The sequence below is a fragment of the Ambystoma mexicanum genome, chromosome 3p (assembly GCF_040938575.1).
Source record: "Ambystoma mexicanum isolate Mex_15411 chromosome 3p, UKY_AmexF1_1, whole genome shotgun sequence".
Lineage (NCBI taxonomy): Eukaryota > Metazoa > Chordata > Amphibia > Caudata > Ambystomatidae > Ambystoma > Ambystoma mexicanum.
The window spans coordinates 162250143-162263496 of NC_090925.1; the positions used below are offsets into that span (position 1 = coordinate 162250143).

At 46.5% G+C, this 13354-nt stretch overlaps 1 protein-coding gene across 7 annotated transcripts in view; it reads right to left on the reverse strand.

Moving 5' to 3' along the window:
• The window catches only part of LOC138580197 (killer cell lectin-like receptor subfamily B member 1B allele B), a 208430-nt gene that overhangs the window by 13073 nt on the left and 182003 nt on the right, over window positions 1-13354 (reverse strand). For all 7 annotated transcript variants that reach the window (XM_069650539.1, XM_069650545.1, XM_069650546.1 and 4 more), the window contains one exon: window positions 10320-10426. In XM_069650539.1, the coding sequence (XP_069506640.1) occupies window positions 10320-10426 (107 nt within the window). The remainder of the gene's footprint in view (window positions 1-10319; window positions 10427-13354) is intronic.

Sequence of the window (13354 nt, forward strand, 5' to 3'; positions counted from 1 at the left end):
TAATTATGTGTGAATCAACACTGCGTTTTGAGTGTTCTTGCTTTCAAATGCAACAAGCAGGTGTTCTTGTTACACTGTTGTTGCAAATCAAGTCTGGGCTTTGCGAAATTGTCTTTCGTTCTCAAGACAGGTCCTTGGCTTGCTGTCAGGTCCACTGAGTCACGTGTCCTGTATTCATAATCTCGGTTTTTCCAGCTTGGAAATAGCTGTATTTTATCAAAATGATTTATGCTGTCTGCGCTTCAGTCCACTGCCATTCAGAAAAAGGAATTTTATCTCTTAAACAACCTTGGCTGAGATCCTGGATTTGCGAGGTGCATTCCTGTTGTCCACACGGATCCCAATGCTTCTGGTCTTCACTGAGACAAGTGTATTTGATTGTAATGTTCCTGAAGCCAGTCATGGCTCCCACTGTGCCATTTTATATGCATGAATGTATTAGTTATAGCGCTGTTAGGTTGTCCATATGTCTTTGCTTTTCCATATGGTTAATTCATGTGAGCATCTGCAAGACTTTAAATAGGAACTCTTGTGTTTTGAAGATTATGCATGGCGGTATTGCTGAATTGAGACTAGTGTAGCATGTCTTCTTAGCGATTTTAGTCAATACTTGCTAGCACCCATAAGCTCTTCATCCACTCTGGGCAAGGTTTGTGTTGCTTTTAGGTTGCAGTGTTGGTGAAGTGTGCATCTTTCAGCATATTTGTCACCCATTGGCACACTGTGGACTGGTGCAAAATGGTGAGTGTGCTCATTATCCATTCTGCTCTTCTTCCTGATTATGTGTCTGGGGGAAGGTTGTCAGTAGTAGATTCCGGCCTCCCCTCTTCAAAACTGCTCTTGTAGTCTAGAAAAACATACGTGAAGGGAGAGAGAGATCTCCGGAGTCAGGTCCCCTCCATCACATGTCAGAACCGCTGAAACCTGCCAGTCTGCAGACTTGCTGACAAGTAATGCTTTCATCTTCTTTTGCATGAGGAGCTGTAGCTCTATGTTGTTGAAGGTTCAGAGTCAGTTCTTCTGAATCTTTTAATCTCAAATTATGCAATCCTTTCCTGGCCTATACAAGGGAGGATCTGGGTACTGACTCTCATTCTTGAAATCCCTGCTTGAAATAAGTTGACAAATTCTTCAAAACGACCTCAAATGCCCACACCATTTTTAATCCTGGTTAGCAGTGCTCACTCTAGACTGAGGAGCACTATCCCAGTCACAAATCTTTATTACGACTATACACAAATTTGTTACGCAGTGGTGTATATCTATTTTAGTTCAGTACTGGCCTACAAAAGCAAGATATCTCTTTAGTTAGTGATAAACATACCATAATAGGAATTTATAAGCAATCAAGGAGTAAACAGTTATAGTTTCTCTACAGCATGTATCTTTGGAGGAACAGATGTTCAAGCTATTCTAGAAAGAAAGGTGGTTGCTAACACCTGGCCAAGAACAAGTTCCAGGGCTTTGGAGATTCAGAAGAAAATACTTGATTTAAGGCCCTGATCACCTTCGCTGTGGTGATGATTAAGTTTCAAACAGTATTGAGCCATGTGATCATACCACCTTCAGTGCTAAGCTATCAGTTTCATTTTATTTGTGTTTTGTAATGTGCCAATATGCAAAGCAACAGGGGTAACTGGCAAACTTTGGGTAGCATAGGTTACTCCAGTCAAAGAACTGTAACAAGACACAGACTGTCATACCTTTCTTTTTGATGAGATATCAAATTTTGCTGCAAGTAATGCAAAGAGGAGGTCAGGCAGGATGTCCAGACCAGCCTGAAGATATCCCCCGGCCACTATTGGAGGGTATTGCAGATGTAACGTTTTTCAGATTTTAATAGAAGTAAAAGAGAAATGTTGCAATTTTAATTGAATTCAGGCTTCAAAGGGTAACAATTGTAGATTATACTCAAATTTATTTACCCCAAGAATGAGTGCATCTGATGCATAAGTAATGGCTCTTACTAGGCTATGACTGTCTCTTTTTGTTTGGCAGAAACAGTTAAGCAATAAACCCCAACAGGTGGGTCCACTAACAGGTCAGCTAATGCCCTAGGCCCAAGTTACAGGCCCGAGCGAATGTTAGTCCTGGGACATTACCAGACCCAGTAATGCCCACACCCAGAGGGATTCATTGCTTTTATCATCCTAGTATGTTTTACTGGGATGCTAATCGTTCTTTTTTCAAGTAGAGAAACGGCGTGTTTGCCATTTCTGAACTTGAAAAAAACTCCAAAACAAGATGGCTGCCATGGACAAGGGTGAAGGGAACTACACATAGTCCTTTCTCCCATTCCATGGAGGCCATTACTGTGACAGGGATGCGCCCAGAATGCTCAGCGTTCCTTGTGCCGGTGAGGAAAATGAAAGCTGCAGGTAAGTGGGGTGGAGGTGGGTGAGGGATGTGGAAATTGGGCGTTGGGGTGCACTTGCCTTCATCCTGGCTAGAAAGATGACCACAGGGGTGCACTCACCTTCATCCCGGGAAGATGGTGCCCTCCCACTTCTGAGGAGCCTCGGAACAGTAGCTTTGCCATCAAGTAAAAACTCTGTTCTGAATTTCTTGATTTATTTTTATCAAATTCTTTTTGTTGGACATACTATACACAAGTGTTTCTAGGTGCCACAAGACAAAAAGGTGGGGAGACAAAGGAGAAAAACAACAACAATAAACGGTCCTACTAGGCCTTGTGATATTCGGACCACGCTAGTACAGTGACAATTAGTGCAAGGGGAGGGGGCAGGTCAGGGGGGAAGGGCTGCGATAAGGGAAGGGGGGAGAGGAGGGAGTGCAGGAAAGAGTGGGCCCCAGGGGCTGGGAAAGTGCTGAGGGGAGCCCAGGAGTCCAAGTGCCTGGGGAACCATGGGTAAGGGTCAGCTAGTTCAGGTACGGGGTGGACCAGATGCATGTTGGTCAGGGAAGAATGCCCGACGGCTAGTGCTGGTTAAGTTGTGATGGGATAGACTGGTTGAGGAGGCCCTGGCCCCTGTAAGACTCATAAGGGATCTGGCACCAGTTGCAACAGCAGGGGAACATTAGCAAGGGAGGGGGAGAGGGAAGGAGGAGGAGAAAAGGAAAGTCTTGAGACGCTTACAGAACTTAAGGAGATCTGGCTCAAGTCTGAGAGGGGCATGATGGCTGTTCCAGAGGGAGGCTCCTGCCGAAGAAAGAGATCTACTCCGCACTCACTGCTTGGAGAAACGTCTGATCTGCAGAGAGTTGAAGCCAGAGGACGAAAGGTTTTTTTTAGCAGGGAGGTATTTAGGCGGAGAAAGTTGGATGTAGCGGAGTCCCAGGTCCCAGAAAGCCCTGTCGATGAAGCAGAGGGTCTTGAATTTGATCCTTGCAGCCACCGGGTGCCAGTGGAGAGATTTTAAGGCTGGAGAGATGCAGTCCATGGGCTTGAGGCCAAGGATATATCTTGTAACCCTATTGTGGATTAGTTGAGAGGAAGAAGGGAGGAAAGCGGCAGATTGAAGAAGAGGCTGTTGCAGTAGTCCAGCCTAGAGAGAACCAGAGTTCTGGAGACATTGAGCTTCTGGGCAAAGGTGAGAAAAGGGAGAATGCCTCTGAGGAGGTGGAGCTGAAAGTTGGACGTCTTGGCAAGGTCCGTGATGTGAGGAGAGAAGGAGAGAGAGGAGTCGAAGATGACCCCAAGGTTTTTTGCCTCACAAGAGGGTGAGTGGAGGGAAGCCACAGAGGGCAGCCAGAGAGTGCGAGGGAAGCAGGGAGCAGGGGTCCCATTGAGAAGGATCTCTGTCTTACTGGCATTAAGGCAGAGATCATTAGCAGCACACCATGCCTGAATAGCAGTCAGGAAATCAAGAATGAGAGTGGAAAAAGAGGCAGTAGATGAGGGAAGTTTAAAGGAGAGCTGTGTGAAATCAGCATAACACTGGAAGTGAGGAGAGAAGGTGGAGATCAAGTGGTCCAGAGCGGCAAAGAAGATATTGAAGTGCCAGGGTGATAGGATATAACCCTGAGGCACACTGCAGGTAGAGACTGAGGTGGAGGAGAGGAAAGGGCCCGGTTGCACTTGAGAAGGTCGGTTAGGAAGGACGGAGGTCAGCCAGGTCAGTGCCCAGCCTGTGATGCCTAGGGTATCATGGAGAACATTTATGAGGATGGTATAATTGTCTGTGTCAAGGGGAAGGAAAGATCGAGAAGGATCAGAACGGAGGGAGAATTGGAATCCGAGTGTTCAGGAGAACAGTTTCTGTGCCTGTGGATGCTTTGAAGCCAGACTAGTGGTCGTGGAGACATCCAGCAGATTCAGTGTGATGGGTCGGTTAGGGGTTGACCAACTTTTCCAGGAGTTTGACCAAGTCAGGGGTGATAGTTAGCCGGACAGGAAGGGTCAGCAGACAGCTTTTTAGGAGAGAGTGCACAAGGGAGTGCTTGAGGGGTTGTGGGAAAGTGCCAGTGGCAAAGGAATGGTTACAAAAGTCAACCAAGGCAGGAGCGAGAGAGAAGATGTTGTCCTTAATAGTTCTGGAAGAGAAGGGGAGCACCTGTTTGGAGGAGACTTTCATAGAGCGGACTACTTTAAAGAACTCATCCAGTGCAATGGACGAGCATGAGGAGAGTATGGGGGAGAGTGAAAGGGGGCCAAGGGCCCGAGAGGAGGGGTTGTGGCGAGGGGAGTAGAGAAGAGTGCGGACAGGATACCCTGAGATTTGGTGAGGAAGTGAGACGCCAGTGCAGTGCAGAGGGCCTAGGAGGGAAGAGGAGACTGCATTAAGATTGGCAAGTTCATTGCAGATTTTGAAAAGTTCAGTCGTGTTATTGGTGGCACCAGAGATGCGGGCTTCGGCATGGGCCCTCATCTTAGAGTGGATGGAGAGTGGATATTGCCTTTGGAGCATGTGGCAGGCAAGTTTGTCAGAGCATGTGCTTGAAGCCTGCCAGTTCCGCTCAGCTACTCTGCACTTGCGTTTGAGAGTGGCCAAGTGGCAGTCATACCAAGAGTTGCACTTGGAGGCAGGCTTCATGTGAATCCTCATGACAGGGGCAAGGATGTCCAGAGTGTTGGGGATGGAGAGATGAAGGTTAGAACATGTTGAGTCAATATGAGAGTCAATAGCAGGGGTGGGAGGAGGAATGAAGATGGTTGCAAATGCAGTGACTGACACATGCTTCATAGGTCGAAAGATGGAGAAGGAGACTGGCAGTGTGGACAGAGGCATCGCTGGGGGACCCGGGAGCTCCAGATGGGAGGAGAGGAGAGAGTAGTCAGACCAGGAGAGATGAGTAGTTAGATGGTTGTAGAGAGGGATGTCTGAGGAGATAAGCGTATCCAAGGTGTGTCCAGCAGAGTAGGTCAAACCAGAGGGAAGAATTCTGAGGGAAAGAGAATCACAGAGGTCATGTAAGAGTAAAGTGGCTGCATCCGGAGAGTCAAGATGAATGTTAAAGTACAGTGGCTGCAACCGAAAAGTCAAGATGAATGTTAATGTACAGTGGTCGCATTCCAGAGAGTCAAGATGAATCGTAAAGTACAGTGGCCGCATCCAGAGAGTCAAGATGAATGTTAAAGTCACTAATGAAGAGATGGTTGGGGGAGCAGGTCGGGAAAGAGGAGGAGATATCAGCCCATTCAGAGAGGAACAGGGGGTAGGTGCAAGGGGGCTATAGATAGTGGCAAGAGTGAGGCAGAGGGTAGGAGAGACACCTAGTCTACAGATGAGGCATTCAAAGGAAGATCAGGATTGAGTGGGAATGATAATAAGCAGGACCTATTCAGTGAAACTCAGGGCCACTCCTCCCAAGACTGATAGGGGTTGGGCTTGGAGAATATCTTGTATCCATCTGGGAGAAGAGTGTCAAAAGCAGTGACAGAGCTGGTCTTGAACCACGTCTCACTGAGAGAGAGGATGTCAAGGTCAATGTCTTCATGGAGATACAAATGGCAGAGGAGCGTTTGACAGCAGAGCATGAGTTGAGAGTAGCTAAGTGAATCTGATTGCCCCCCTTGAAGGTCTTCCAAGGAGGGGTACAGCAGTGGGGTACAACCCTCAGAGGGGGTGGAGAGGCCAGATGGAAGGTGGAGGAAAGAGCAGCAGGAGAAAAGAGGAAGTTAATGAGAGATGGGAGACACCTATCAAGAAGGAGGTGATTGGGCTGAGAGCCCTGGGACATGATAGTGCCATTCTGACTGACATAAATGATACACCTAGAGGATTGGCTGGGAGTCTGCTTGAACATCCCCTCCGCCCCTGCATCCCCCTCCCACTGGCTGAATTGCTAATTTGTGTAGATGCCTGAATTAAAATTCACCAGAAGAAATCATGAAAGTTGATGCTGTTATGTCTGTTAGGAAACCTGGAAGGCCCTAAAAAAGCATCATGCCGGTGGATTCCTTATGATAACATGGAGGTTGAGGGGTTTGCCCTCAAATTATTTGAGGCCTGTCCCCCACAGTTCCCTTTTATGGGTGGGCCCCGTCGATCAGTGTGCACTGCGTTTCCTACTCCTAAGGGAGAGGGGAAAGTGGCCTCTATGTTGCTTTCTACTGAGGAAGGGCAAACAGGATAGGATATTCCAAGTTTTCTGAGAGAGGGCCCCTCTGCGTTATCTGTGCAGAAGAACATAGGACCAAGCAGACTACTGTGTTACAGATTTCCTTTTTGTTGTACTTAATTTCCTGTGTCCAGAGGTCAGGAAAGTTAAAAGGCAGGTTGAACATGCAGTTGGAGCACAAAAGCCAGTGGCCCCTGATTTTCCAGCTCCTGAAGGAGGGAGTGGGGTTATTGGCCACAGAATTCCCCACTTTTACAAAAAAGGGGTCTGAGCTGGCTCTAGCACTCCATATTTTATCATTTGAGGCCCAGCCTTTTTTGACTTAGCCACGGTCATCAGAAGGACCAGAGCAGAATCCTGTGAGAGAACACTGTTCTAACAGATCCGTGCCCACATGATATCCAATTCCATAAGGAGAATTTAGGACTGGATAAAGTGAGAAGGGATGTAAGAAGCAACACACTTTGACTGGAGACACCTACTTTCAGAACACCTGGAAAGCTGCTGCCTCAAATGGTCGCAGAATATAGGAATTCTCAGAGTGAGTTTCCTGTAGCACATCCATTTGTGCTTTGCTGCCCATCGATAGGGAAACTGCCCATCAGCATCCCCCATGAGAGAGAGAACAGCAGTCCAGAGATTGTTACTCTCAAATGGGTCCCTGTGATTTTCAACATAGGTCGACAGATTCCTCTTAATGAGACATGTCAGGATATGGCTGAACCAACCACAGAGATGACTGCTGTGGGTGCAGTTGTGCTATCCAACCCCTGGATAAGAAAACAGACTCTTGTTTTCCCATGTGAAAGGCAGGCCAAGGATATAGCTACCCATTCCTAAAAGGGGACTTCTGCACTGCATGAGATAAGTCCCAGGGTGAGGTGCCTTGCTGTTATGGCTATAGACCCGCCCACTGAGATTACCAAGATTTGTGTAGGGCCTTGCAGGGTTCCCATGGGTAATGCCATATGAACTGGAGAGGGATCACTAATTGAAGATGGACAGGAATTTCCTGCCACGTGTAAAGCAGAACCTCTCATATATCCAGTGAGGCCCCTGGACATCGATTATGTACTTTGAGCTCTTGGAAGAGGGGGGGTGGGGAGTGACTAAATAGAGAGATACCCCCAAGATTTTCTACTTCCCTTTTCCTTTGTCATGGAACTACACCCAGGCAGGAAGAGAGGTCCTGGCAAAACTTCCTGCAGTCTGTTCCTGTACCAGGAGGCCAGGGTTTCATGATGATGGGAATTAAGGTGGTTAACCTGTTCGCTTGACATATACTAAGCAGGATGGAGGGAAGGGTGTTATCCTCTCACTCCCCTTTACATGGATGGTTGGATCAGCTCCTATAGGTAGCGACATAAGCCATTTAAACATATGCTAGAGATGAGTACCCCCACCCCCCCCCCCCCCGCACTAAGAGAACCTGATGGGCTTGCCATGAGAGAGGATTGGCCTGTGGAACCACAAAAGGAGGCTTTCACCCCCCACTCCATGAGAATGTGGACTAGCCACTATATTTTGCCAATCTGATATCTTCTATGCAGGTGAACATTCTCCTGAGGGGAGCTGCTAGTGCGGCTTCTGAGCTGTCTGTGCCATGACTGTTCTAGGCATGGCCCCAACTCTACACCAAAAGTGGAAGGGGAGCATGGAGACAGGGCTCACATGTCCCTATTGGTACAGCGGGACAGCAGACCTGTTCAGGGATGTACCTGAACCACACTAGACTGTACATTACCTGCAATGAGAACCTTGGGATTGGGGTTACTCTGGGGCAAGGAGATCTTGTCACTGGCAGTGTTCTAGCCTAGTGGTATTAAGTGTATCTGGGAAATCCACAGACCCACATTGGTGTCATACCTAGGTACAATGGATGCTCAGGGCACATTCAATGCTCCAGAATCTTTACTGGGATTCAGTATGGACATCATACATGAACTGGGAGAAAGATATTCAATCACAAATGCCTGACTGAAGTCAAATCACTAGAGCAATGATACTAACCCAGTGGAGGTTTAGCTCACCATTGCTCAGCTGGGTGTGAGGAATTCCCATCTGTTAACAGAAACCATCCTAGTTTTTGCAAATTTTCAGGAGCTCAAGTAAAGGGATTCTGCATAAATAACAAATCAATCAATTATCCTCAGTGTTATAATGGTGCTGTGCCTTGCAAGATTTCACAGGTGTTGTTGCTGGCTAAGAGGATGAATAACTGACTCACTCACCTGCCTGTCAAGATACATATGTACACGTTCTGCTGTGCACTGCCCATCAACATGCCAGCAACAGTTAGGAAGCAAGGCCAACTTTCAGGGAATGTTTCAGCAAAATAATATGTGCATGGCCGGCTGATACACAAGCCACACACATTCTGTGAAATGCCTCCTGCCATTCAGAAAGCAAATTAATAATATACCAGTCTCAAGTGGCAGTCCTGGTGGTGGGCACACCAAAGGTACTACTCAGGGAAAGTACATAATAACCTTTAATGAATATAAGTCAAAGTTTGGGCTACACCAAATTGGGTTTGTTTTCAAAGTGAAGTCCCTTCATATAAATACAAGTCGTGTTGTTTTGCCTGTCTTAACTGGTGGTATTGCACTGCCAGACCTGGAGGGTAGACACATGTTAACATAATATGGCTTGTTTGAAAATTATTTTGCAAGGATTTAGATGCAGTATGTAAATAAGCAAAGTTATGGCCAATTGTGCATTTAACTTTGGAAATCAATTTTCCATGCAATTTTAGCACTCGAAAGGCACTTTGGCACTTGGGAGAAGGCTAATATCATACTAATATCCAGTGGTGCATCTAATTACACCAGTGCTAACACGTAGAGTTGGAGAAAGATGATTAATTGATGCATTCATTGGCCCGACAGTAATGTGTTTTTTTAACTTTAATTTCTACAACCCCATGTTAACTCACATTTTACTTTTCAATATCCTTGCATGCCTGCTGGCAGAGTTGTACCCTCCTACAAACTGGAGGGAAGGCAAGTCTAACTGCAAGGCCCTATCCTTCAAAAGGAGGATAAGGAGTTGTGCAGTGAAAACATTTTATGATCCAGTCCTAATTTGCTGATTTCTTTTTACCAACTCTGACCTCCCTCCCAGCTGGCCTGTGACTTCAGTTACATCCAAGAAACCTTTCGCTCTGCTTAGTTTGAGAATTTCACATGTGTGGGCAGCTGGTTTGTAAGGGTTGAAGGGAAGAATAAATGGACTGATGTAGTTGGACCTGCATCATGGGGTGACTCTTTGATCATCCAAGGATACAGCGCATGGGTGGACTTTAGGCAGCCATAAGGAGATGACAAAGTAAAGCTTGCCTCCACCATCTTTATGTCTGCTATTTCTGCATTGCTCTACCCTCACCTGACTTCCTATGGACCTCTGGAAATTGCAACACAAGAGGGCGGGTGCTTTTGTAGGAAGCTGTTCTACTTGAATTGTATCGGTGGTGTGAAAAATGCTTCATTATCGGGTGTGTGAAAGGCACTCACTCCATAATGCAAATGCAATTCTACCAGGACCTAGAGGATTCCAAAGAGTGCAGGTCCCGCCTCCCATTACACAGCAGCTGGTACTGTATATAATTAGGCATTGATAGCCCCATTAGTCGGATTGGGTTTGCTGGATACGGGTCACATGTCTGAACATGCAGCCAATCGAAAGGGAGTGAGCGCATGGGTGAAAATTGAGATGCGGAAGACTAAGCCTCTGATTGGTGGTGGCCCCCTTGAGCTAGACTTCCACTTGAGCATTAACTATACTAGAGAGAGACTTACGACTTTGCTTTGAAAGTGGATCCATTCACCCAGGTCCAGAGCTTTCCTGGTGTTGTGCTGAAAAGTCCAATCCAAGCCTTGTCATTTATTTTGGAGCCTATAAAATCCTGAATTAAACAAACAAAAGAGGTAGATGCATTAGCAGATATTCAAATATTAGGTTGATATATAATGGTTTAATCAGGCAAAGTAAATTGAATATACAAACTGAACTGAAGAACAAAAGCATTTATGAAAAATGTCTCGGTAGTGGCAAATCTCTTATGGTGAACATCAGTCTCAGTACCAATGCATTTTCAGGCACCTTCCAAAGGAACACAGTGGGACATGTGATGATGCAGCTGAGGAGAAGCTAGGGCATGGTACCCTGGAAAGGCTGGGGGTTGAGGAGCATCACCCGCAGAGCTATTCTAGCTCCTAAGGCAATATATGGGGCTCCCCTAAGGCCTCCACCCTATCCTAAGCCTGTTACGTAGACAAGGGGGCACAATCAACTGGCCCGGTTATGACACCCAGAAGCAACACTCCAGCATGAGTAAGGCTGCAGAGATTGTGGGCTTGGTGTAAAGAATTCCTCGTTCCAGTTTCACGAGCCTTGTGATGCCTTCTGCGTGGCTCGTGGAACTGGAATGCAGGATTCAATGTAGAACGGTTGGTGAGCTGAGAGGAGGTGGGCCCGCTATGATTAAAGCTTAATCAAATGTTTCTTGGACTCTGTACCTCTTTTCATTGGCGATAAGTTTTATAGTCCAGAGCAGGCCCACCACACGCTGCCTGGCACTGGAGGTCCTGGATGGGCAGTGCGAGTCAGCAACAGATGGCTGCGCGGAGAGACACTCCTGCAGAGAGACGCCGTTGGCCTGAGCAATGACGGTAATACAGGAAGGGAACAGCTGCTGCCACTGTTCCCATATACAAGCTGCTCCGCCTTTCCCTTATGCGTAGAAGCGGCCAACGGGACTCACGCGCGCTACAGATCAGACTGGGAACAGCTGACTGCTGTTCCTACACAAGCCGCTCCACCCTTCCCCTGGGCGTTGAGGCGGCCAACGTAAGGCAGTATCGTTTGCCCCGTCTTGCCCCGCACACTTGCCGAGTTTCCAATGTGGGATATTATAATGAGGCACAAGAGATCCCCAGTTACAACGTAACATATATAGGTTGACAGGAAGACCAGCAAAGCTGCAGGGCAACAAGAGAAAACGGGCTTCCCTTTTACAGTAATCACTATAAAAAAGTGACAATTACTAATGCTGAACCAGATGCCGCATTGATTGTAACAGAGTGTTCCATTACTGCAATAACTGTATTAGAGTGGCAAGCAAGTGTGGAATCAGCCTAACAGATACCGTATTAACTGTACTACAGTGACAACACATATTAGCTTTTCTTTTACCGTAGAAACTGTAGTAGAGTGGCAAGTAAAGTTGTTGAATTGACCTACCAGTACTTGAGGCAAAAAGATTATGGGGGACACATTTGGCATACCTTAAGTTTAAAGTTAATCTTACAGATACCATAAAACAAGAAGAGTGTTATACACAGCTTCAGCCCAGATTAACGCAATAAAACAGGGACCTCAAGAGTATTTGTACCTCGATAGCAAACATGGCGGCTGCCAGCATGTCTCCCCCTCCAGCTTTTCTGTCAGAACCAGGTACCCCGCCCATCAGATGGGACAGATGGAAGAAATTGTTCGATACTTACTTGATTCCCATTGGGGGGGATAAGTTTGCTCCTGCCAGGAAGGAGGCCGTGTTGCTACTCAACTTGTGAACCGAAGGACGCAGTGTCTTCGAAGGTCTGTCAGAACCCACGAAGAGAGGTCAAGCAGGGGAGGATCAGTTCTCTGTGGCAATCAGGAATCTATAATTACATTTTGAGCCAAGGAAAAATGTCACCTTTGAGAGACACAAGTTCTTTTCAAGGAGCCAAGACCTCCAGGAACCTGTTGAAACCTTTATTGCTGCACTTGAAACTCTCAGCCATTCGTGTGAATTTGAACCCTTGCCAGCATCGCTCATTCGTGATCAGTTGGTGCGCTGCACTAACAATAGCAGAGTGCAAGAAAAGCTGCTGTCAAAAGACCTACCCCTTGAGCAAAGAGTGGAAGTGGCAAGGGCATGGAAGAGACGTCCAAATACATGGCTAGTATGAGGAGGGACCAACAAATTAATGAGGTGGCAACGATCAGGAATAGCAAGAAGTCCAATAATGTAAGAAATATTAAGTGTTTTAATTGTGGCAGCAATAGACATGTTTCGTCAAATCCATGTTATCCAGCACGAAATGCAAATTGCCTCAAGTGTAAGAAGAAAGGGCATTTCGCCAGAGTGTGTAGGGAGAATTCCTCAGTGGATAACATAGAGGTCAATGCCAATGTGAGGTGCCCAGAACAGGAAGAAAGTGTTGGAGAGTATCAATAAGTTAAACATGTTTTGGAAATTGGAGATGTATCCAATAGTGACAAAGGGCCGATTGAGGTCTTCATGGTGAATGGCAGGGTTGTTACCATGAAAGTGGAAAGTTGTTCCCCATGGACTATAATGTCTAGACAAACCTTCGAGAACTGTGTAAATGGTAATATTGAACAATTAAAACATCCGGGCATAGAACCCATGCGTATGGCAATGTCAAAATAGATTTGCTAGGAAAGTTTCCAACCATCATCAAATTCAAGGGAAGGAGTTGTGAAGCTGATGTGTTTGTCACCAAGGAAGGATCTTCATTGTTAGGCTGGAGCGAGCAGAAGAAGCTTGTTATAAGGATTCAAGCCAATGCAGAGAGTCCTGTCACGATTGCAGAAGTGAGAGACCAGTGGGAAAAAGAGTTTCACGTGTTCACTGAGGATCTAGGAAGATTGAAAGGTTATGAACATTGTATTAGGCGCACCTCGAAGGACGACAAAGGACTGTTTACTGTGGGGAATTAACATTGGAGTGAATTGCCGTTCGTGTGAATACGCCAGCGCCGCTTAGAACTCACCGTGCAGCTTCCACGAATAATAGAAGGAGGACGTCTCATCGTGCAACACA